The sequence below is a fragment of the Streptopelia decaocto genome (genome assembly GCF_964273445.1).
Source record: "Streptopelia decaocto genome assembly, chromosome: 1".
Lineage (NCBI taxonomy): Eukaryota > Metazoa > Chordata > Aves > Columbiformes > Columbidae > Streptopelia > Streptopelia decaocto.
In genome coordinates this window covers 100626684-100652565 of record NC_138663.1, presented here as the reverse complement: position 1 = coordinate 100652565, position 25882 = coordinate 100626684, and the positions used below count along the sequence as shown (strand labels likewise).

Sequence of the window (25882 nt, the reverse complement as noted above, 5' to 3'; positions counted from 1 at the left end):
ACTAGCCACATCATACAGCATCCAGGAGCCATTTATTCCAGCTTAGCCACCATTGAGACAAAATTTAAGTGCAATAGTGTAGAAAAATTACAATATTTTCCACATTAATGAAGACCTCAATAAGTTTTTTATGCAGAAATTTTCCCTTGGGGCATCTCAGTCTCAGAAGGACAACAGAGATTTGAAAGGAAAAAGTGGTGCATGAAAAAAAAAAATAAAAGGAAGGTGGAAAGGGAGCAAACCCTCTTCTGGACTACACGTACAAGTGTAGCAAAAATTTCTAGTGCTTCCACTGAATGCAGCATGTGAAGATAGCTATGCAACTGTAAATAACTGTGATATATGGCACTGTTTAAAAAAGGATTTTTATTGTCATAGTAACTATTTTCAGATTAAAACAGAGTTTCGGCACATTACAGAACTCATAATTTGGGCGTGAAATCTCAGCTGCCTTAACGTGTTGGAAGCCCGAGGTGTAAGGTGGTTAGAGTTGCACAATCACCCTCTGAGGTAACCTCTCCCTCCTTAATGTCCCAAGGGCAGCTCAAGTTTCAGGTGGAGAAGCTAATTGTTATATCCCCTTCTTAATCTCCAACTGCTGACTGCAGCTGTAACAGCATTACAACAAGAAGCAGTACAATTTGAAACACTTACGCATACATCTACAATTTCTCCATTGGCAAAGGGCAGATATTTTCCCTCAGCTTCTTGCAGCACGAGCTCCTCTCCTATGCCTGTATTAATCCAGGCCAAATCTCTCCATCATTTTGTGTAGTGATTCTTCATTGAAGTAGAGGGGCTATGCATGGGCAGATACAATGTTGTCACTGCTGTCAACCAGAGCTCCTACCAGCTGGTGGAGCTGCAGGTCTGTGCTTACCCTAAGAAAGGCAAAGCCACCACCTGCCATCCCTAGAGGAAAGCTAGGGGCTGCACAGGGGCAAGTGAAAGAAGCTGTCTCCTCTGCTGAGGCTGGTTCTACGTCCTGACATTTTATTCTGTCAGACATAGAGCTGGACCCTAACTTCAACCCTCCCTACAAGACAGTGCCAATCCTTATCACACAGTGGGTGAGCAAGAGTAAACTACAGGACATGGCCACAGAAGCATGCATGGATAAGAATGACCTTTCTTCCCCTGCACTGTCTCTCATACAGAGTATCAGGGTCATCCAGAGACAGTGATACTCTTCCTCCTATTGCAAAGCAACTAGCAGTTGTGCCTGGAGAAGATGGATCTCCCTTTAAACCCTGCACACAGTACTGTACCTACAGGATGCACAAACTTGTCCATGTCTCCACCCCTGCCCAAACCTTCCTCCCTCCATCACACACACAGAAATGGAAAGGTATGTCTGAATCCTGAAAATATAGGGCTTAATTTCTTCACTCCTCTCAACAACGTTGAGACTCTTCCAGAAACTTACACATGAACTAAGAGTTCATGAAAAGGAAATGCAATGAACGCAAGGATATCATAGAATAGTTTGGGTTGGAAGGGACCTTCAAAGGTCATCTAGTCCACCCCCCTGCAATGAGCAGGGATATATCTTCAACTAGATCAGGTTGCTCAGAGCCCCATCCAGCCTGGCCTGGAATGTCTCCAGGGATGGAGCATCAACCACCTCTCTGGGCAACCTGGGCCAGTGTCTCACCACCCTCATTGCAAAAAAAAAATTCTTCCTCATGTCTGGCCTGAATCTCCCATCTTTTAGTTTAAAACCATCACTCCTTGTGCTATCGCAACAGGCCCTGCTAAAAAGTCTGTCCCAGTCTTTCTCATAAGCCCCTTTTAAGTACTGAAAGGCCACAATAAAGTCTCCCCAGAGCCTTCTGTTCTCCAGGCTGAACAACCCAAATTCTCTCAGCCTGCCCTCACAGCAGAAGTGTTCCATCCTTCTGATCATTTTTGTGGCCTTCTCTGGCCTCCCTCCAACAGGTCCATGTCTTTCCTGTGCTGAGGGCTCCAGAGCTGGACACGGGACTTCGGGTGGGGTCTCACCAGATCAGAGTAGAGCAAAATCACCTCCCTCGACCTGCAGGCCACATTCCTTTTGATGCAGCCCAAGATATGGTTGGCCTCTGGACTGCAAGTGCACACTGCCAGCGGATGTCCAGTTTTTCATCCATCAGTACCTCCAAGTCTTTCTCTACAGGGCTGCTCTCAATCCCTTCATCCCCCAGCCATTATTGATATTGGAGATATCAAACTGGCAATACCTCTGCCAAAGATTCAGCCATGATAGCCAGCTCATCCCCTGATCCAGAGAATCAGCAGTGGACATGGACAACGGACCATCCCTTGTTCCACCCCTGTAGTTCAGGCCCTTCAGGCAGCAGTTCCCAGAGCCACTGGTCCACATGAAGAACCCACTCCAGTACAGCCACTGTGTAAACATGCTCAAGTCTTCAGTAAATTTATGCTGATAAAAAAAAATAAACTCCTACTTAAACTATTAACCGCAACAATGCTGCTTCCTTTTATTTGGATATCCTGGAAACAACACAGGCCTTATTTTGAGCAGATGTATGGCAGCCTTAGAACACTTAAAACCATTTAAGAGGTGGAAGTTTAAAAGTCTTGACCAGACAACTCTGATTTCTGGAATTCCCAGAGCAGAGCTGATTTTGTTTAGTGGATAATGTTCTTGCAGGCTTTTAGGCTTCTTTTGCAGAAACTGAATGTGCCAAGATATGCACCCAATTTAACCTCATTAGACCTGAAATCCAGGTCAAATCACAGAATCACTTCACAGCAATAACACCACAAACCTTCAACAGATTATTCCTCTTCCAGCCCACCTCAGACCACTCCTTCAGATCTTAATCTTTAGTCACCCTAATTATCACCAAGTGTAAGTTTTACAAGAAAGTAAATCTGGCAAAAATAAAACTAAAAAAATACAAGTTGAAATGTGCTTGGATACAAAGAAAACAAATCGGAAACTACTTCAATGATTTTTTTGAGGTCAGATCAGTTACAATGGATGATAATAGACAGGAAAAAAAGCTCTAGCTATATTCACAAATAGTTATTCCTGCTGCTAAAACTTGTGTGCTAAAAAACCACAAAGGCTATCAGCATCTCTCTGAAGAGACTAATTTAATAACTGAATTCATCCTTGCACTCTGCCTGCATAAACCAACGATGGATCCTGATGCAATGTATCTATGGAAAATCTCACAACAAATAATTATACTATATATTCACATGCAAGTTGTGCCTATGTCACTATTTTTAAAGCTGAAGCAGTGAACATGGCTCTAACACTGAATACTTATCTGGTTGCATTTATGTACTAGACTTAGTCTTCTTCAGCTGGAAAACAAAATTGTGTTTTAACACTAGTGTTAGGGTGGTACAGAGCTCCCTCACAGAAGTTTAAACAGCCTCAAGGAACAGAAAAGATGTCTTTCATACATAAAAAGATGACTGAAAGAGACACACTGAATACTACACATGAGCTCCACATGATTAATGAAAGTCTAATATTTTATAGCTTTACTTGAAGTTCAGTGAGGTCAGCAGGAACATGTGATATGTTTTAAGTGCCAGCATTCTGCTATGTATTATTATGCTTTATTATAAACCAACAATAAACCACAGAAGTTGATCATAACTCTTCTGGGATCTCATCTCACAAATACAACAGGCAATTCCTACCTGAGCAGCTCACACTGGAGGGAAGCTCCATTAGCCTCACTAGATTAAGGATTTCTCTAATGGAACTGGCTGCTCTGTCTGGTCACCACTAAGCAGATAGAGAGAGAAACATATCCTGAGCCCACGCTGCTCTGGCACCCCACCTTCACAGCATATGTTCTTGAAGAGCAGGAAGCAGCAACTGCCTGGCAGTGAGAAAAAAATCCTCCTCTGCCAAATTTATCATTTAACACCCTCCCTCACTTCCCAAAACTGCATAAAACAAGTGTATTTAAATGTAATCTTTTTTTTCCAGATTGCTCACTGCTTCATATTCCTCTCCTTCCCAAGGAGAAATCCCACGATCCCTCCTTAGATTTACAGGGAGGGACAATTTTGGTCTCAAACATTTATCAGCATACTTGTTTCCTCTTGCACTGTTCCGTAAAAATCCCCTGGCATCCTTGTGCAACCTCTGCACATGTCAGCAAACTGTTCACAGCCTGAGAAACTTTTTTCCACTGAATTTTCTTTTCGCACCAATAAAAGCTCAAGACTTAAAAACTCTCAGGCCTTGACCCTTCAAGTTCCACTAACAGACTGACTCTGCTACCCCATTTGCCCTGATGATACATACTGGGATGAAGAAACTGGCCCAAGAAAACCAGTTGCAGACCTCTCAGAGAGCAGTGACTGCAAACCAGGCCAGGGCACGGCACCGCTGGGAGATGAGTGGTTTTGCTCAGCAACAGAAAGCACACTGAAGCCAGGTCTGCAGCAGAAATGGAAGGCAAATTGGCAAGCAAACCACAAAATACTCTTCTCAAAGTCACCTCCCTTCTTCCATACCTGCTGACTCCACTTCAACAATCCTACTATGAAATTTTTATCAGATGTCTTTGAGACAACCCTGCATGGCTTTCCCCTCCCTCCATGGACAAGTTCATAAGGTGCACACAAGCAAAGATAAAAGCACCCAGAGCACTTGCTCACCCCAGCAATTGTCTTAGGGGTGAGGAGCTGTTGGAGCTGGTGTCCTGCTTCCTGGCCAGCCTGGCAGGAACCTCCAGCTCCAGCACAACCGCAGGTACCTACCCGGGCACTGCACCGGTCAGCGCCTCCCCTCCCCAGACCCCTTCCCTGGGGACCAGGCACGGCTCCCAGCTGGCAGGTGAGCCCCCACAGCAAGGAGCGGGATTGGGCCACGAGAGAAGCGATGAGGCCCCAGCTGCAGAGAGGCATGGGGTGCAGGGTGACACCCATCTGGGCTTTGTCCTCAGCAAAAGCAGGTGATGCTGGTAGAGCAGAGCATGGGACTCTGCAGCCCTCTGCGACTGCCCACCCGTCCTCCTCCTGCACTAATCCCCGCTGCTGGGCCAGATTAGGGGATATAATTAGACTCACAAAGGAGCCTTGTTACTGCTCCCTGCTAAGAGGCCGGAGCAGTTTTGATTAGTCAGACCAGCAACTCCACTGACTGACTCTGGTGAACATCACCTGCAGAGCGTGGTGGAGAGGAGTTGAGCAAAGCCCACAAAATGAAGCCAGAGGACTGTTCCTGCAGTAGGGAGTGGGGATTTTGATTTTTAATTTGGAGAGGTGTTTGACATAGCATGTAGAAAATACACTGAGATTATGCTGCTGAAACTAGTTTTTTTTCAGCTGTTCCACCCTTTCCTTTTGCAATCCTCTAAGTAAATACATGAGTGAACAGACCAGTCTGGGGCACTATATTGAAAAGTTAATGTCACCTATGAGATGACAAATATGCTCTAGGAGCTAAGCTAAAAGAAAATCTCCAGAACATCCTGGGCCTCTTAAGATCTGATGGGCTGTCAATGTGATTTGAGAGTTACAGATGTTTTTCCTATACATTAAAAACAATAAGCCAGTCTTTTCAGGGAGCAGCACTTCCTCCAAAAGAGAGACAGCCTGTGACATCCCTAGAAATAAATAACCTTAATACTCAGGCACTGGAAATCATCACCTACAGAGAAGGGTGGCAAGTACATCCTTCTGTCCCCCAGGGAGACCAATGTTACAAATTCTGGGCAATACTTTAAAAAGACAATTTATTTTATTAACCTTTTAAAAAAAACAAGCTTTATTCCACACTCACACCGTTAATCCCCTGCCGCTGGCCAGATTTGCACATGTAAGCTTGCTGCAGTTGCTGATCATAATCATACCTGAGGATGAAAGGACACAGTAACAGGCTGCACAGGGTTTATCTGGGGGAAAATGAAAAAGATAAGTTCTGCTGTATCTTTAAGCATTGACCCAGCAGAATGAGAAGGAGAAACTTTCTTCTTATATTACTGGCCTATGGGCAGAGACCAGTTTTTTCTTAGATTCACTGACTCATCACACTAAACACACAATAACTATACATTTTTATTGGTTCTGTGCACAGCAGACTGATTGCCATAAGACGCTGAATGCACCGCAGCATCCTTACCAACAGACTGACCTGCATACAAAAAATGAATCGCTTTTCACAGGTCAAAGTAGGATGTGCTTATAGTTACAAAGGAAATGCTGGAAGTACCGTGGATATACAGAAATCCTCGAACTTCAGGAGTGAGGAGGAGGTTGGCAAAGGGGCAAAGAGCAGTCTTATTTTATGCAGGCATATTTTGATGTCAGGAATAAATTTAGCATATCACTAGACATAATAAGACAGCATATGGCAGAATAACACAATTGTAAAGAAGTGTAATGGCTCCACTGTGTGAACTTGTTGGAAGTTAGAGGGTGTATGGCTAAAACTTTCCCAGCCAGACAGCAATACTCTATCAAAAAAATGACTGCATTTCATATAGAGGTGACAGTATTTATTTCTCATATACGTTCAAGCTAGTATAATGAGGTATTTTTGGAAATAGTCTGAATAAAGGTGGGCTGCTGTGATCCCTTGCTTATCAACATTAACACACGTGTGTGCATATGCACACCCAGTCTGGAGAAAGCCTTTCATTTGATAGGTCACTTTTCTAACATTGTTTCTGAGAGATTTTTAAACGTGGAGTTATTGTTATGTGAATTAGGATTCAAAGTTCAGCTGACAAACACTATTCCATACTTTGTGACTTACTTGGCAAAACAGAGAAGTAAAACCAAGTGGAAAAAACTTTTTTTTCCTGAATTTCCCACAGCAAGTCCATCTTCACTCTACATAACAGAACAATGAATTGCATAGAGTGAGCTCTACTGAATCCACTGTCTGAAAAAGTATTAGAATTACATTGGTATAGTGATAAAAAAGAGGAAAAGCAAGTATCTCCTTAATTTTAAAGAAGAGGAAAACTTGAACTTCAAGATGTACTTGGCTAATAGGATTTTTAATTTGGCCTTAAAACCTTTTTTCCAGTCTTAATCTGCAATCAGACACTGATGATCTGTCAGCCAGAACAGCAAACAGACAAACCAAGCTCATCTTACCTTCACTACAAGGACTGCTGGGAATGACACTACATTTGCTGAAAATAAACAGTCTCATAATTGCAAGGAAGGCATTTATAAAAGACTAGTTGACAGTTTAAAAATATCCCTGAAAGGACTGGGATTATTTATTACTGTGCTTATTATACACATAGGATTCAAAGATCAGAGAAGGTGGGTGACAAGACAAATGCCACACACAAAGATTTCAGTCTATCAAACAGAGACTTTTCAGTCAAGTATTTTGAGGGCAAAGACCCCCCTCCCCAAGGCCTTATCTCAAGTGTAAACCTGACTCTCTTCAAGAGAGTACAACCAAGTAAATAACCTGGGATCATTATTCTAGTTGCAGTTGGATTACAGTGTAGAAGGAAAAGGAGCCTACAGCCAACTTCACACACTTGGTATTACTGAAGATGTGCTTATAAAGCTATGACACTGGATTTGTAATCGCGATGAGCTTTAGTCTCTGTAGTACCAAACAATGCTTTATTAATATAACTGCTCTTCCCTTAAAAGAGGAAACTGTATGTTCCTAGTTCAAAGGAAACCCCTGCACTCCACAATCTGAGCTTCCAGAAGGCTTTACCTCCTTACTGAAAAATAAAACACCAGCTAATAGCTTTGAAATTGAAAACAGAACAGATTAAGAGTTGCCCCCTCCACCTTCTCCTCCCCTATCCCTGGAATCACAAAACAGCGATTCAGGGTGAAAAGCTTTCATAAGGAACACCCATACCTTTTTCACTCACAAAGATTTCCCGGATAATTTTTTAGTTTGTTTTAATAACCCAAGTTGTGGGGAGTAATTTGCTCGTCACCGAGAGCAGCACCACAGGAAAAGCAGCGTGTGCCTTCCAGCCGCTGCCGAAGGTCCCGTCCCTGTCCCCGCTCCACCCGACTCCGGCTGCTGACTTAAGTCCTCCCTGAGCCTCTCACCTGCCCTTCCTCAGGGATACGGCTTTTTGCCAAAAATACAAAGATGAAAAATGGTTAAAAACCTGAACGCTCAATACCCGTGCCCCCTTCAAGACCTTCTGGGAAGCACATTTGGGATGCTTTGTCTCGACTGACCTTCTTGCATAATTTAAATATATATTTTACCACATTTAATTTAGGAAGGCTTATCTGAAAGAGACTGTGTGCATTCTAAGGCAGAAACTTCTAAATTATAGACTTGTTTTTGAAATTCCTTTTATGTTACTTAATTAAAATAATAGCCACAAGAGAGCGCTACCAGCAAAGGATTTGCAGGGAAAACAACAGACTCGTGAAGCTATTCAGAATAAAAAGAAATAAAAATGCATCTGTTGTGGTCAGGCAGTCTTATTTGTACATTTAAAAGAGCTCCTCAGATATTAAATTGCTATAACTGTGATCTTCAGTAGTCAGGAGAGGTTCTGGATGTCTTCATTTTCGAACATGGACTTTGAGACACGTTCATTGTTCTTTCTCTTTGTTTACTCAGCAGTTTTTGGATTTTAGGCACCTTTAAAATGACTCACTCCAATCGAGACACTTGAAATTAACAGGTTGTTTTCTGATATCACCTTTTAGTGAATTACAAACATTCAAAAACCTCAATGCAATGAGCTAAGACATCAAAACTGTTTGTGTCTTTGCTGTTTGTTTTTGGTCTCTATGCACTGAGTATCTGAATACCCTGTACTCCCTTCTTACCTTTCTAAGAAAAGTGCTGACAAATTTTAACAACAACGTCAGCCTATTTTTCTGGATGCAGCAAATGGAACTGTAGCATTTTTTTTCCCCACACAAAACATGAGGAGTTCCTGTTTTTGCATTTTCAGCCTCTAGTATCTTATCATAAAAGGAAGTGACTCCCAAAAAGTAACCCTAAAAGAGAACTGACCTAGAATGTGACAACAGCAACAACAAAATATAACCATGTCCTTAACTTACGGACTTCTGAGGGAGGGAGTGGCTCTAAAATTTCATAGAAAAGAAGTAATAAAAGCAACCTATTGATATTTGGATGTCTTAGAATGGCAAATTGAACCAGTATTTTGAAGACAAGTTACTGAGTTACACGGTACAGGTTCAAGTCCCTGCCATTTTAGCAAAGAAGCATATCCAACCTCAAATGCCTATTCTCACCTGCCAAAATTCACACATAGATCTACATGATTATCTTCTGCCTTGTTCTCAACCATAGCAAGACCTATAGAGTCTGTAGCATTGCTCTTTGCTTTCTTTTCACGTGTCAGGTAACCAGTCGGTCTGACCTCCCATCTGCCAGTCACCCTGCGTCTGAAAACGGAGCACACAGCAATGATGCACCACGGTCAGCAGTGCCTCTGGTAAAACAGCCACGCTGGAAGGAGCATTATTACCTTGTGGCAGCACAGCAGAGCAGCTCCTTCCTACCCCACAACCTAAGTAAGTCGCATTTCATGTTAAGAAAAAACCAAAGAGACCTGCAAAATGCCCTGCTTTGGCCTGCAAAAACAAATAACTGCAAATAAATTATCAAGTCTTAGTGCCCTTAAAGAGTTCAGCCATTAACTTGGGCAAAGTAGGATTTCACCATCAGAGTCTGCTCTGGTTTTCCTTGTACCTCAGCCCAACTGTACAGGCTTGAGCAGGACGGAACAGCAATTTCATTTATAAATAAGATATGCACTGTTGACAAAGAAGTATTAAGTTGTATGAGTAATTAAATCATCAATCTTCCAGCCTGCTAAATTCACAATAGATGACCATGATAAAACTTTAATATTCTGGAACGGTTTTTCTTTGCTCTGCCTTGGGGAACTAGACAGGCACATCTGGATGCCCGAGATAAAAGTGTTGATCTTGGGATTTATGATATATTATATAAGATACACAAATATGTTTTCCTCATCCTTATTTTGTGCAGAATCGCTACCTTTTGATGGCTAGATAGCATTAAACTCCTGATGTCATCCTCTTACCTCAGTTTTTGCCATGATTTATCAGAATTCCTCTAAAGAATAGGATAATAAAACATTTTTTAAGTTAGTGTTTATAATCTGGAAGCATCCGAAATGCTTTCCTAATTGAAAAACCAGCTACAAACTCTGGTTCCAGCAGGGTTTACTTTCAAGTATTTTAGAAGTTATCGTGCTATGTAAGTAAGGTGCTAAAAAAAATTAACCTTCAACATAAATACAAAAAAGGCTTCATTCAGCAGTAATGCTTAAGAAAAATGCAGCCCCTACTAGGGCAGGTGCTAACAGCAGCAGAAGGACTTAAAATACCCAGGGGATTTTAGGCTGTTTAACCCTGACTGAGGCAAAGATCAGGAGCAAGGAGGAGCACACAAAGCAGCCTTTGGACACGATCCCCACCAGCACCTTTGCCCAGGATGGAGCACAGCAGCAGGCAGCTGCCTGCACCGGCCCAACATGCTGCCTTCAGCAAGAAGGAACTTGTCACATCCACGGAGCACACGGCTGTGGAAAACCCGCTGTGCTTGTGGCCAGAAACAACGGGTGTGTTTTGCCTCCCAGCCACCTACCGCTATGAGCTTACCCTTCGATACCTGTCCCAAACGAACTGAGTTTCCTCATAAACCACATTTCAAATACCAACTGGTGTTTCTACCCAGGTGCGGTGTATTCCCACACCAATTTCAACTGTGATTTACCCAACCACGTCCAAGGTCATTCAAAAATGGGAGTGAGGAAAGAGAGTTCCTTCAGTCCCAGGGCATTTCAGGACACAGCCCAGCTTTAGTTCACCTCATTCCTGGTTAAAGCACTCTAGCCACATGATGCGAATTATTGACTTCCACAAAGAACACCACCACAAGCTGAGATGCTTCAAGTTTTATTTGGGTAAGCTTTTTTTGCTCTGACATGCCCTAAGCCAGATCAGATTTTGAAGACATTACCATCCTCCAGAGTGCTTTCTTCCCCATCATATGCCACCCTCCAGTTTGGCTGCCCACTTGCAGGCAAGGCTGCTCCCTGAGCCAGACCAAAGAGCTGATGCTGACTTCAACTGCAGCCCAGAAGAAATTTCCCCAAACCTCAGCTTTTGTCACTCTGCCCTTCCTGGGGACTCAGCATGAAGCTGAACTAAAAGCATAAGGGCTGTATAACTCGGCATTGTAGTAGCTGTGTCTCTGTGCTAGACTTTGTTTTGCCAGCTGACCCACTATTATGCAGATTCAGCAGCAATGACCATAAAATAATGGGTTTCATGTGTAAGAGATAAGATGTAAATTTGTTCAGTTATTCAGTAACTAAAGCTGCAACACTCTTGCATTCCTGCCCTTCTTTTACATGGTCATACTTCTGGAGTTAAGGGTTTGATCCAGAAATTTTAAAACCTTTTTACAATCTTTTCAAATTGGAGTGTGTTACGTGTAGTTATTTGAGCAAGTAGAGCATAAAATCTCTATACTTAACATGGTAGGACACTTGACACTGAAACATTTAAGAAGCATCCAAATTCTCAATCTCATCAGTCATTTAATCTTCAGGAGATGAAATATGTAACCTAAAATAAAAGTAGCTCAAGGAGAACTGCACCACAATGAAACAAGAGTATTAGTGCTCTCCCAAAGCTGTACACATGCATGTCAAAATTCTTGACGAGTGTTTAAAAAACCCAACATTCTTAAGTGCTTAAGAGCAACCCCAAACAATTTGATATTTCAAAACACATACAACATACACAGAAGCATGCCTTCCAAATGCAAAAAAGATTCCCAACATAAAACCACTACTTATTTGGTCTTTAATGGATGGGCTACAATTCTGTTTTAGTCAAGAGTTTGCAGTGACCTACAGTATTATGAAACACACACAAAAAAACATTGTCTGTGTCTGCATATTACCATGTGAAATGAGTAAGTCTTCAGACACCCAAATTTTAGAAGGCTCACCTGCTTCCCACTCTTACCCAAGGGGTTACATATTAGAGTTTCCACCACCTACACTGAAATTCACCAGTGGAAAGCAGTTTTAAGAATAAATCCAATGTACCACCTGGTAAAAAGCTATGGTTAAATCCTGTAAGCACTTGTATAGTTTCTCATCTTCAGTCATGTGAGAGTTCTCCCTAAATAGGTTGAGAGTACTCATGCTCAAAATTAACCATTTCAACAAGTGCTTGCAGGACTGAAGAAAAAAAAAAACAAACCCAAACCTAGAAAACCAGTCAGGAGCAACATCGCCCAATTTTAGTCATTACTTAACAAAACTGAATAGCATTGCCACAAGTAACCTTTTGAATAAGCATATTCAAAATATAGAGGTTTCCTTTTACCCACAAAGAAATGTCTATGCCCTTTCTAACAGCGCTGACTTGGGAAAACATGGTGACATCTGTTGCATTTTTAACTTTCTGTTACTCAAGTTTTACAGGCTAGATTTTTTTAGATTTGTAAAGAAATAAATTATGAAAGTCATCACAACATAAAAACATGTCACTCACAACATACATATTGAGAGAGTCCTGACAATTGTACAAGAAAAACATAAAAAAACACAAGGCAACGGTTTGGTCTTTGAAACCAGGGACAACACACGGCCAGCTAGGGGGACTGAAGCTTATGTTCACCTCAAGTGTCCATTGGTGTGTCACTAACAGCATGAATCAAATCCTGCTAATGTAACTAAGAAACAGGTGAGGTGGGCAGAAAAATCAATAAATAAAAGTGCTTTTTAGATGTACACCCACCAAAAAGACAGCTGGCATGGGAAACATCCAAACACCTGGGTGGTGTTGCCAGGGCCATGGTGAAGGGAACATGGATTCACACAATTTCCATGTTGGTTAAGCGACAGCTAGGGGAAATGGTCCTCATCAGGGCTCTTCCCAGGTATAATTCGTTGAAAATGTAAGATGAAAGTGTGCGCTCTTGCTTTTGCCATGTCCACTCCTTCCATCAGCAGCGCAGGACTACACAGCTGAAGGAGGTGGAGGAGCGCAGTAGTGGCCACCCAGCCCCATGTTTGCCTGTGGAGTAGGTGGGGGGCACACCCAAGCGGAAGGGGAACTGCACGCCAGTCGGCCCCCTCTGTGGAACCCCACCAAGCACACACAGAGTGGCTTCTTTGGCTCCTGCTGTCCCACTCGTGAGCCACGGCAGCACAGTGGCAGCACCAAAGGAGAGGAGAAGAGGCCTTGGCCTGGCAATGCCCTGTCACACATCCTGACACACATGGCTGGCTCCCCCCTCCATCGCAAGACCCAGCTGGGAGCAGGGGTGGTAGAGATCCTATCTGGCACACATTGAAAACCCGCCATCCCGCTTTGTGCAGAGCGGGCTGACAGCACTGACCCATTTCTCAGTAAATTTCCAAAATGGGAATTTAATGGCCCAGCCCTTCCACCAACTGCAGCCACATAGAAACATTCAAGCCTTGAATCTGAAAGCTGTGTGCATCTGCTGCAAATACTGGCTTGCAGAGTGTGCATACCAAAGATCTGCTGTTCTATGCTCACATCAACTCCAAGAAACATGGGTGGTGAGAGGCTTTCACATCTGCCTACTTTTTACAGCAATATACATGTGTGCAGATACAGTCCTGGAAAACCCCACTGCAGTTTCCTACTCCTTCCCAAAGTCTGGCTGAAAATACAGGCATTAAGAAACAACAGAAAAATATGTTCTTAGTCAAGGCCAAGGTCAATCTTTAAAAAAGAAGAATTATGGCTATTGGGCAACAAGAGAGAAAACACTGTTATTTTTTTTGTCTGTAATAAGCCCTAGTTCCAGAAGCAATGGAATGAGATTTAACAGCAAAAGAGATTTTACTTCTACTCAAAAGTGGTTCTCTGCAAACGCATTTGGTTTATTGAGCAATACTTAACCATAACTGTGGACTAAATATGTGTAATACTTGCTTAAAATCTGCAAAACTCTACTAACTATTTTGATATCTACAAAACTGGAACTACCAAGTGGCCAAACACAGGTAAGAGGCAGAATTCACAGTCCTCCATCCATATCTCATAATTGTACCGAAAACACAAATCCCTCATCTCACGATTTGTATTGCCAAGTCTGACAGTACTCCTGCAGTCACAAGGAGCTATGAAGTACACAGCTAGCTGTTGCACTCATCATAAATGGGCAAAACTAGATCTTCCTTGGTAAGTTACACAAAACTCACTGCGGAAAGGTCACAGGTAGTACTGAGCATGTTTCCACACAGAATATGACAAAATTTCAGCAATTGCCCATACAAATGCTGTAAATGACTGTGAGATTTTTATTCCTGAATTTCTGCTGAGCTCTCCCAGACAGTACTGTACAATCTCAGAACCCTCGGGAGACTCATTAAGAACTCTCCTTCTGCTATGCTTCAATTAAATGGCTGTCTGTCTTCATGAAGTGTCATGCAAATAAGAATTACCCTAACTTTCCATGTCCAGGTGTTTATAGTCCATGTATCTGCACAGTAAAATTCAGCATTCAGACCACCCTTCTGATAGCAAGCGTGTTTTCTCTCACTCTCTTTCCCTCTCCTATAACAAGGGACTCCTCAGCATTGCAAAAGCAGCCTGCTCTTTCACCACACAAAGGCATGAAAACTAAATGCTATATAAAGGAAGACATGCCTGCTCACATGTGTATGCAACATGGCCAGAACTACTCCAGAACTCTAAGGCTGGTTCTCAGGCACTGGCAGTACCTACAGAGTTAAACAAAGCTCAGCTTTTCGTCACCAGCAGACGCTGAGGAAGAGTCGTCCATAGCTATCCCTCCTTGTTCACCTGCTTCCGCTGCCACAAACAGATGATTCAAGCAGCCAACAGGACAACCCCACATAACTACTTAGGGTGACTCTCAAAGGCCACATAATCCCACCCTCCTTTTAACATTAACAAAACACAAACTGAAGTGCAAATTTTTAACAGTTAAATATGTCTCATGAACTCATAGCCGAAAACTATTCCAAACTTTCATGGATTTGTGGTAGACACTTATGTCTAGTGTATGCAAAGAAAAGGAGATTTTATTTAATAACTAGAAGGGAATTTATGTTAGAAGTGTATGCAGAACCATTAAATTGCACAGAATAGGGTAACGACCTCAGTATCAACACTCAGAACAATTTTCCATATGTATACATGTAGACAGGCACACATCTTTTCCAAATCAAGAGAAATTCACATAGAATTCCTGTAAGAAATGTCCTAAGCACACTTTCCTTTTCATTTTCCTGCAAAAGGAACCTACTCGAGAAACGACTCAGTACTACACTGAAGAACTAGCGCATAATTAAGACGTGTTGTTGGGACAAACCCACCTGAGAAAACAACATAAAGCCTCCTGAGTCCCCTTTTAATCTAAGACCAAAGTACACTGCACTTGTTCAGCCATCAATATATATAAGCTACTTAAACATCACATTTGTTGTTGAGCCAGTTGCATAGTCCTAATTTGGTTTAGACCACAACTATGCAATGTTTCCAAAAAATAGAACCAAGTGTGTGTGTATGCTGATAGCCAGCACATTTATGCTGAGTATTTAGTACTGCAGGCACTTCTATTTAGAGACTAATATTATTTTCCCTATGCAAGTCAAGCATCAGATCCTTTAAAAATAGTGGGTAAAAATAATTTTGTGGAAGCCAGCCACTACTGTGGACCACCACCAGCCCCTTGAGCAACTCTTGCTACAGTCACAGGTTAATTATCATGAATGAAACACATTACTATGGCAACACTTTTTCACTTGGTCATGGCTGTAGGTACATTAGACTTCTAAACCAAAACCAGCATATCCTACTGCTTCCCAGGTACAGAAAGAGTTAGATCAATATAAGATAAGGATGTGGTGTTACTGCATGAAGGAGTGACCTATTTGGAGGAATCTCACATGGACCCGCTTCTCACCAGCGACAAATGAAACCTGATTTTTCTAGATTAAGTCTACTGACATTAATAGCGAGTTCTCTGCTTTCCAGAATAATTTTGTTAAAATGTTATTTATCCACATCATGATAGTTCTAAAAATGTTTGCTTTTCACTTCTGGATTGGTCTAGAAATAGATACCACAAATAACCCTAGGGGAAAAAATAAAGTTCTCAACTAAAAAAATCTAGAACTTGGTTTCCCAGGTTAACTTTCACAGATAGCAAGGACAAACATGATGAAAAGAAAGACTCTTCCGACCTTTCAGGACTGGGCTGTTGAACTTCAAACCATTTGTCTATTTCGTGCTTCGGATTATTACACTGACACCCACGGGGAATAAATGTTAAATGAACACATCACAGTGCTAGACAAAGGACACAGGGCAAGCAGATTCTGTGACTTGCAGATCAATACTTCATCTCATATATAACTCAACGAAAGGGAATTGTGGGACTATCCCCAGCTTCCCCAGAGAACAGTAAGGGTGGATCTAAAGAAGACCGAAATAGTCCAAAAACGCTAAGGCAGCCATTTCAAGATTGCTGTAATTAATTAAAGCGCAAACTGCCTCCGAATGTGGTGGTCCTATCCAGCTGAAAACCTACTTCCCCAAGTAATTTTGCAGTCAGATCAGTCCCCTGATCCAATTCAATCCAGACCTGCAGGAGAGCTCATGCAAAGACTAAACAACTGGTTTGCTTAAAGACGGGACTGTTTGAAGCACTCATAAAAATTCAGCCTAAGATTTAGGGCAAACAGAACAACACAGTACTGTTGTTCAAACCATAACTTCTGGAAGAAAGCATGCAACAAGACTTTTATAAAAACCTTCATCACTTGAACTTCCAACAGGAAAAGAAAAGCTATTTCAGCACACAGACAGCAGCGCATGAGAACAAGTTGGCCAAGAATAAAATGAGACGGGCTGTTAAAAGGTTTCTGACCGTCAAAGGACTGATGTCCTAAGGCAACTTTCCAACAGAAAGAGCAAAGTTGAAAAAACACAGACAAAAACCCTAGCTAATTTCATTCAGTAAGTTTTATGAAATTTTACCTAATATTATGCAGGCTCGTCAATGACCCAGAAGGCTCTTGCCTCTTTTGGAAGCTATGGAAATCTTCATTAATTTAAGATAAAAATGTTTTCCTTAGCAACAGCCACTATTTCAGCCTCTTGGCTAGAACAGAAAGGTTGCTTTTCCCCATTGCACGTGTGCTAGGGAAGGAAAAAGAGGAGGGATGAGAAAGGACTGATGAAAATCCATCAGCTTTGCACCAAACTGCACACAAGCTTGCATAGCAATGGGGCTCTGCTGCCTGCAGAGAATGGCTACAAATCTGCCAGCAGCAAACCAGTGCTTGATTAGCTCTATGAAAGTTCTCCAAAAATCACAGGCATGGAGTGAAGTACTTGAGAACAACAAGAACAGCAGAGCTGTATCTCTTGTGAGGGTATCTGAGCATTAAACTTTCTGCCGTTTCCAAAGATGGGTCAGAATTCACAGATTCTGAGTAAGCTACTGTCATAAAACTGAAAAGCACCAAGAAAGAGGGAACCTTTCCACTTGGTCTGAAGCTTTTCATAGTAATTAAGACTTGCTGTCTTGGCAGATTCTTCAATGTCTATAAAACTTCTCAACCCTGAAGTTCTCCCTTTCTGTGACAGAAGCAGCTGATGTAACCTCTGCTAACAAAAATGCTTTTACTGGAATAGCCCGTGCAAGTTGAAACTGTTGAACACCAGCGTGATTTATAATACTTGTGAATGCATTCTATTTTGCATTTATTAGCTTTAGTGTTACAAAAATTTTGTGAGAGCTTCTGAAAGTAGCTATTGGTGAGGATATAAACTATCACCTGTGAAAAAGATTCAGGTTCCTGTAATTCCTTCTGTCAAAAACACCTTCTTAAAGCAAAGATTAAAAACATGCTTTCGTACCTCTCTTACCTACCAGTGCTATTTCACAAAACACAGCCCTCAATTCAGACAGCCTCAAATAATAGTTTCAGTTGCAGACTGGACCATCATACTTGTCAAACCCCAATTCTCAGCATTTTCAGTGTGGTAACAAAATTATTTTTTGACTCTAACAAAGTTACACAAAATTCTCTCATGAAAGACCAGTTGGTATAATTTGAGAAAATTAATCAGAAAGTTCTGACCCATTGCAGTAGGAAATTAATTAGAAAGATTCTGTTGTTCAAATCTCCTGGTCTGAATTTTTTTCAGAAGTTATGCGATTTAACATAAAACACCTGTTCACTTTGGTCAAAATTATTTTATGAAACTTAATTTTAACTCAAGTTAGTAAAAAAGTGTGAACTCAAAAGTTGTAAATCAAAATGACAAAACAAATAGTTTCCCAACAAAAAATGGGTTCTTGTTTTGATAAAAAAGTTTCAGTATTTCCCTTTGTTAATAACTAACTGTAAGTACACTTTACGCAAACCACATAAGAAAGAGACCTCAAATATGCTCACAAAGTGGGAGAACACTTTTTCAAAAGCTTCCCATGTAACCCACTTCTCACAGCCCAAATGGCCTGCAAAGCAAAAGTGCTAAAAATCATTCCTGGTGTCTGCACACCAAAGGCAGGGACATAGGGCAGGACGGACAGCTGGCTTCTGGCCCTGCACTTCAGGAGGACAGAACGGAAGAAGAACCACAAATCACCACATCTCAACAGTATTGAATATATGGCTTCAGTTTTTGCTTTGATCAATAGGCTACCTCGCCCCACGTCCCCAGCTATAAAGAGCCTATGTTCAAGAAGGTGGTAACACTGCATAATATGTTCATTAATATCACTGAATGAAAACCATTATCTTGCCAAGTCTTGGCAAACTTACTTGCCCAGCAGCTTACAGCCTGGACTAAACTTGGTTTTCCAGCTGAATGGCACAAGCTTACCTTTTTACTACAAGCTTCAGTGTCTTGTGTGAACCTTTCACCAGACAGATCGCTTCTTGTCGGAAACCAGAGAGGCCCACATCATTGATGCCAACAATTTCATCTCCAGCCAGTAACTTGTCCACAGCTGCAGCTTTGCTCCCATCTTCAATCTGAAGAAAAAGCATATCAAATGGTAGAATTACTGAGGTTACAGTGACACTTTTAAAATAAGTTAATAAGCTTTCAATATTGGCTTCATACAGTAATTAAGAGCTTAAAATTATTTTTCTAAATGCATTTAAAAACTCTATAAAGAGTAATGGCATGAAGACAATTAGAGCAGGAAAGAAATGGAAGGGAGGAAACTTAAGAAAATCTGGGAGTCAAACACATCTGTGATCTTGAGCTCCATTCAATACAGGGCAGGTTATCATACTTGCAAATAGAGCTTTGGGCAGGCATCTTAAAATATGGTTCTCTAGAGAAAGTAAGCAGTAATATTAACCATATAGTCAATAATGTTAACCACCAAGTCAACTAAAAAAATCTGGCATGCTATGAAAACTCAAACTATTGCACAACGAGCTGGTCTAGAAAATAAAGTGGTTTTCTTCAGGCACATAACACGAAAACATCTGAGAATCTACAGTCTATACAGCTAACGAACAGCTCTGTTAGAAGAGACAATGGTCTGAGATCCAAGCATGAGAAACAGCATGTCACACTGTCAAAGAACACAGTAATACTAAGGGAAATTCACTGGAAGACTATTTTACTGCCACAGGCATCTCTTGCATGCACTTAATTTTTTACAGAACTATTCATAACGTGGCAAAACACACACAAGATAAATCAAAGAGTCAGTTTTTGGCAATTCCCATCCTGATGAAGGAAACAAACCCCTCAGGAGTTGCCCATTTTTTAAATTTAAAACAAATCCCAAAAGCTCGATCAGCCAGACTAACAAGTACCCATGGTTTGAACTGATCTCAAACATAGCTGTAAGTCCTGAGCACTTTGCAGTTCAGGCCCTCAGCTTTCTCAGTTTCTTCCTATCTACTTTGCTGTCAACGCAGCCGCTGGCTTCTCAGTTGCTCGGTCTCATAATCTTACACATTTAATTTTATTCCTCTCTCACTTGCTCACAATCCATATCCCACCTCTTCTTGTAAATTTGACACAGTCTTCAAACCAAAGGTTTTCATTTATGTCTTCATTATATAGTGCCTTGACTACAGTATCTCTGAGTTCCTCATTATTAAATGCCAGTGAATCTATTAAGAAGTCCTTGTAATTGCCCCAACCACAGAAAACTTCATAAAGAACTGCCACCTTCTCAGCACCAAAGTTAATCAGCAGCAAGATAAATCCAGAGGAAAGCTAACTTCAGGAATTCTGAAGCTCACAGTACAGGTTTTAGGGACACACCAACAACCAAAGTATAAATTAAATAACCTAGTAAAATAAAGCAATAACTCCTGATGAAAGTACATTAGGAAGATCTCATACACCACAGCAATCTCATTGCAGCCACATAAAAGCTCTCTTTTTGTAAGTTTAGGATAAATGTTCTTAAAAATCTTCAGACCTGTAAATCTGAGCGAAAAAGAATGCCATGAAAATTACTTAGTCTTACATCCCATTCTAAAATGCTCACTATTAATACTAATCAAGTAACTTAATTTCCAGAACTTCTTATCTGAATTAAAACACAGATAATTAAAGACCGAGCAAGTTTCTAAATCCCAATACATCTAGTTCTTAAGCTATGACCTGCCTCTGACCTGCTCATGTGTCCTCTGAACATCAAGAATTTACCAGAACACTGAATTATCACTGGCAAATCTACAGTAAAGCTGAAAACCAGGGAGCAGCAGTGGAAATCACTTATATGCAAGCAAAAAGATTTATGTTCACGGATGTTAAGTACAGAGTGGCTGCTATACGGGGGACACTGATACAAGGCAGAGATGAATAAGAGGTAAATGGGGACTCATGAATCTCAAGCCTCCTCAAGTCTTTCAAGTGTTTAGATGCATTCCTGCGTTACTACTAAATAAATGCCATTTGGAAGCGTGAAGCCCAGTATGTCAGAAAAGCAGTGCAAAAACGTTCATGAAAGTCAGAGTTGAATCACTAGAATTGCAGGAAGAATTCAAACAGAGGTGGTGAAAAAAAACCACCAAAACCAAACAAAGCACAACAAACAAACACCAACCCACTCCCCACCCCTCCCCAGTCTTGTAGGAGGACACAAAATATAGATGCCAACCAGTTGCAGCCTTTATGCCCTGAGCAAGTCCCCAGCCTAATGACAAGTGATGAGGAGGAGGCCCTGGACCCTGCCACCTGGTCCTGAAGACCTTAAAAGGGTCTTTTTGTCTTAAAAAAAAAAAAAAAAAAAAAAAAGGAAAAAGAAAAAAAATCTGTCTCCTAGGGTTTCAAGGAATGTTCATTGTTCTCAGCGAGTGTGTTTGTTTTTTCTTCACGCTGGCAATGCACTGACAGCAGGGAGTATTCAGTTACCCCCTCTGAGTTTTCATTTCAGTAGGGAGACTACACATTCCACACAGTGCAAGCTTCCAAAGAGACCAAAACAACATTAATAAAAAAAAACAAAACTAAAATTTAAAAATAATGAAAACCTAGACACAAAGCTAAAGCCATCCTCATGAAAACTAGAAGTGGCTGTCTATAATACCTTCACTCCATATCAGCTGAAGCTGATGAGAATAAAAGCTGCACAAATCCATTCACAGTAAAAGTTTCCTCAAGCTGAATAAAGTTAAACTTAAATCTTCTGTACTAGTTTTACTTCACATCCTCAAATGGCTGCATGAATGCAATTCCACTTGACAAAGCACTTTTAAGTGGAAATGGCAATGTTAACTGGACAGGAAAAATACAATTTTTTCAGTAACACTAAAAAGTCATTGAGTCATAATGACCAAAAAAAAAAAAAAAAATCATTACTTTGCACATATCTAAAGGAACACAAAAAAAAAAAAAAAAAAAAAATCCCTGAGGAAAAGACCTCTTCAAAAACACTGCCGTACTAACCTGCCTCCTCAGCACAAACTTGGACAGTGCCATTCTTCCAGCTTCACCTTCAAGTTTTCTCTTTTTCTGTGTCCTAGTCTTGCCATGTATTGTTTTTTATTTATTCACCCACTGATAAACTTTCCATCGTATCAGACCTTCACTAGAAGTGTAAATACCAACCAAAAATAGAAACATTTTAGAACTAACAAATACACTTGAAAATGTCACAACTATTTTGCACACCTCAAACATGAATGTATTTCAGTCACCGACCTACAGAGTTAACTATGCCATGCTGTGTTCAAGATTTAAGCCCGAGTTTTAAGATGTAAGTCCACATTATTTATCTAACATCCAATTTCTTTCTGAATTTCGAGTGCCCAGAAAAGCTAACAGTCAATAGTCGGGGGAAAAAAAAGCCTCGAAAATGCACTTTCAGATGGATGGAGTCTTTCAAGAACAGTCAACAAGGGCAGATGTGACTGGACATAACCCTGAACAACCCTACTGCCCAGTCTGAAGCACTTGCAGGAACTAAACACCCATAAAGCACACATTTTAACATTTTTATAGCAATAGCCGGAAACAAGAGACACAGAAAAGAAAAACAATCAGCACCTTGTTTTCTTATAAATAAAGGACATAAAACTCCAAAAATCATGAATATTTACATTGCCTATCTTGGATGAGTGAAGAAGACTTCTAGAAATGTCCTCAAATCATGCTTTCTATATGTATTAACAAATCATACCCCTCTTGCTATGCTAAGTTAACGAGAGTAAGCACCATGACCTCCTATCCTCACAGCAAGGGTTTTGATATTGCTACCAAAAAAGCGTGTTCAAGAGGAGATGAAAAGGATGTTTGTTGACAAAAAGCATCTGTTTAGCCAGTCTCCAGCTCTCACCCTGCTGTCCCTGCTGACCTCCCTATGGCCAAGAGCAAAGGTAAACTTTGGAATCTGTGCATCAGGGAGCACTGGAACCACACACTTCTGCCCTCATAACTGTATGTACATTAACGCTCGTATCCTCCCAAATTTATTTTTGCTTACAAAATATCATATCCACAAAACAGGAAGAGACACTGATACAAGACGCAGATGTAGATGATGATTAGGATGAAAAAAAAAATTACTGAAAAAAACAACACACATGTAACTCTGGTATGTGAAATTCTTCCTATGAAAAGGCAAGAGTGCCTTGAAATGGGGTAAGAGCTGAGCCATGGGGAAGTCCAACAGCTAGATACACAAACACATTCAAAGGACAATTTTAAGTCTGTATTTCTTTCACTGTTGGTAATACACACAAAAGGGAAAACAATGACCTATATTTGCAGCTATAAAATGCTGCCGTGTTGATGGGGAGCACCACTTCTAGAATGTGACCTCTTCACTTCTGTGTTTATCAGGTCTGACACTTTACTTAAAATACCCACATTCCTCTACAGGCACCTGTATAAACAAGCAGGAGACAGGTTGGGGAAATGCCATGTCACACAAGAGATCTAGTTTTGTTTACAATGACAAGTTTCTTGCCTATGCTCTCCTTTGACGGGGTGGGAGACGGGATGGAAACCCAAACCCAGAGACAAACACAGGAAAAAACAGCACCATTTATCAGCATTCTGCTATCACCCTTGATAAACTATTTTATCATAATTCACTTCTCATACAGCCAAGAAATGATTCTGTGGTTGTTTGTCTTATGAGCATCTAAAATGGACATTTTTCAAAAGACCAACATCCTTTGTATGAGAACTTCAGAACAAGTAAAACGTAGGAAGTGTTAATTATTTTGCTTTGCACAGAGTTAAACAAAGGAGAAATAGCTCAACAGTTCAAGCCTGGTGTTTGGATAACTTTGAGGAATCAACATAAAAGTAACAGAACTGACCTGAGCTCCTGCTATACATTCTGCAAAGGCAGCCTGAGTGGCAAGAGCTGTGTTCACCAGCAAGATTCACGGGTCACAAATAAAGGTGCAGACTGCAATTGGACCAAAGTGGTCCAAAGAGAATGGGTGTGCATATGTAAGGCATCTCACACAGGCACGCATGCACGAGAAGCTGGGCAGGGCTAACGCATTTAATTTTATATTATTTCATATCCTTTCTCTCCCACTTCTGATTTAGCACTTGCACATTAAAGAGTCTGTCGGAAGGACGCCTGGCAGGGAACTAACACTATCCCCATTTTACAGACAGGCTCAGAAGCATATAGGGGAAAAAAGGTCCAAAACCACACAGGATGTCTGCAGCTAAGCAAAGAATTCTACAGAAACCTTGAAGTCCCTAGGAGGGTATTTGTAACCCTAAACCACCTCATCCCACAAACTGTGGGTTCAACAACCAGAATTAACTACTCAACACGAACTTGAAGGAACAGCACGCAGAGAAAATAAAGCTTAACTATGCGCTACCAACTTGCAAAATCTGTGCCTATCCAGTATCTATCTAACTTGGGAATTGCTGCACTCTGATCAGGCAGGCAAGCATGTCACCAAATGTGGCAGACACTACCTTAGAACAGAAGCCAGAACTACTCTTTTGCCTGGTGGCACCACTTCCCACCCCACCAGCCTTTGCCCATACTTGCTCTCCCTCAGATTATTTTTAAAATTCAAAGCAAACTGCACTATGCTTTTGGAATGTTTAGTCCAGGGCCATGTATTTCTCTAATGGCAGTTTCTTTCTCCCTAGACCCGAGGGCAATGGCTCACAGCCACAATCCCAGAACCTCTGAAGAGGCAGAGAAACCCACCTTGGCCAGCTGCTCTCTCAGGATTCCCCATCACACCTCACAGACCACGAGCTGTCAGGCTGGCAGCAGCCCTGCCTTCTGTCAACACGTCGTTCTTAAAAATTGGTTTGGAAACATTTTTTTAAAGAGTAGAGTTCAGTAATAGGACACAGTCTATCATGGTGCTTTCTAATTGCTTTTCAATTGGTGTATTTAAACATTTGTATATTTGCTCCGCAATCTTGTATTTGCACAGCAATCCTTTTTGTTTGTTTGTTTTTGTTTTAAAGCAAGTATCAAATTTTGAAAAGCTGTTACATGCTCCAGTTCTTTAAGTATTTATTCAATTTTTATAATTGTGTCCACTGTTTTGATTAAGGGCCTGCTGTCACTTCCACTCTAACAGGCCATCTTCGTGGGGGATTTATTACAGCTGTAAAAACTGACTCCACACTCAAACCTAACTCCAGAGTTCCTCAAACTAGAAGTGTTTAAGTAGTATAGTAAAACACCCACTGTTTCTGTTTTTAAAAATTAATACATACACATAAACTGATTAACAGTTTATTCAAAACAATACCTACCATTAGGCTGTGAGAAGACCTTTCTGATTATAAATCATCAATTAGTATTTTTAAGAGGATACTGTTGTTGTATCTTAGTCTATTTAAATCACGGGGCCATTGGAAGCTCTGCAAATTGATGACAACCAATTAAAGTATTCCAAGTTAAAAATTTAAGGAATCTTTGCCCCAGAAAACTAATTATAACAATTTCCAGGTGAAAAGTTTCAGGAAGAGAGACTTCACATAGATTTGTAGGTTTTAAAAACTTAATGACAGATGTTTATTTTCAAAGTTTTTTTTCCAAAGTGATTCCATTGTTTCAGTAATAGACATTGGAAACATTTCATCACCATTGAATACTTATACTCAAAGTAGAAAGAAAAATAAAATAAATTAAAAACCATCTTGATATTTTGAAAGCATAGAGCTAATGTACCATGTAAAGGAAGGTGGGGATACTTAGCATCAGGGATGTTTGGGGTTTTTTTATATTAGTACCTAAGCTTTGCTAGACATATTTTAGAGCTACTAAATAAAACTGGCTTCTTCCAACTCAGTGAGATTTATCACAATAGCATTTATAATAGAAGCATGTCCAGACCTTTTCAGTCTGCACGACCCATACCAGTAGGCCTACATATATTCCACCTGTACAGAGCAACTAAACAGGTACAAATTGTAGGTTTCTGGGGAT

At 40.9% G+C, this 25882-nt stretch overlaps 1 protein-coding gene across 1 annotated transcript in view; it reads right to left on the bottom strand.

The window, feature by feature from the left end:
- SHROOM2 (shroom family member 2) overlaps nt 1-25882 on the bottom strand; it is a 126472-nt gene that overhangs the window by 56478 nt on the left and 44112 nt on the right. The window contains exon 2 of the mRNA XM_082075977.1: nt 18856-19007. Within this exon, the coding sequence (XP_081932103.1) occupies nt 18856-19007 (152 nt within the window). The remainder of the gene's footprint in view (nt 1-18855; nt 19008-25882) is intronic.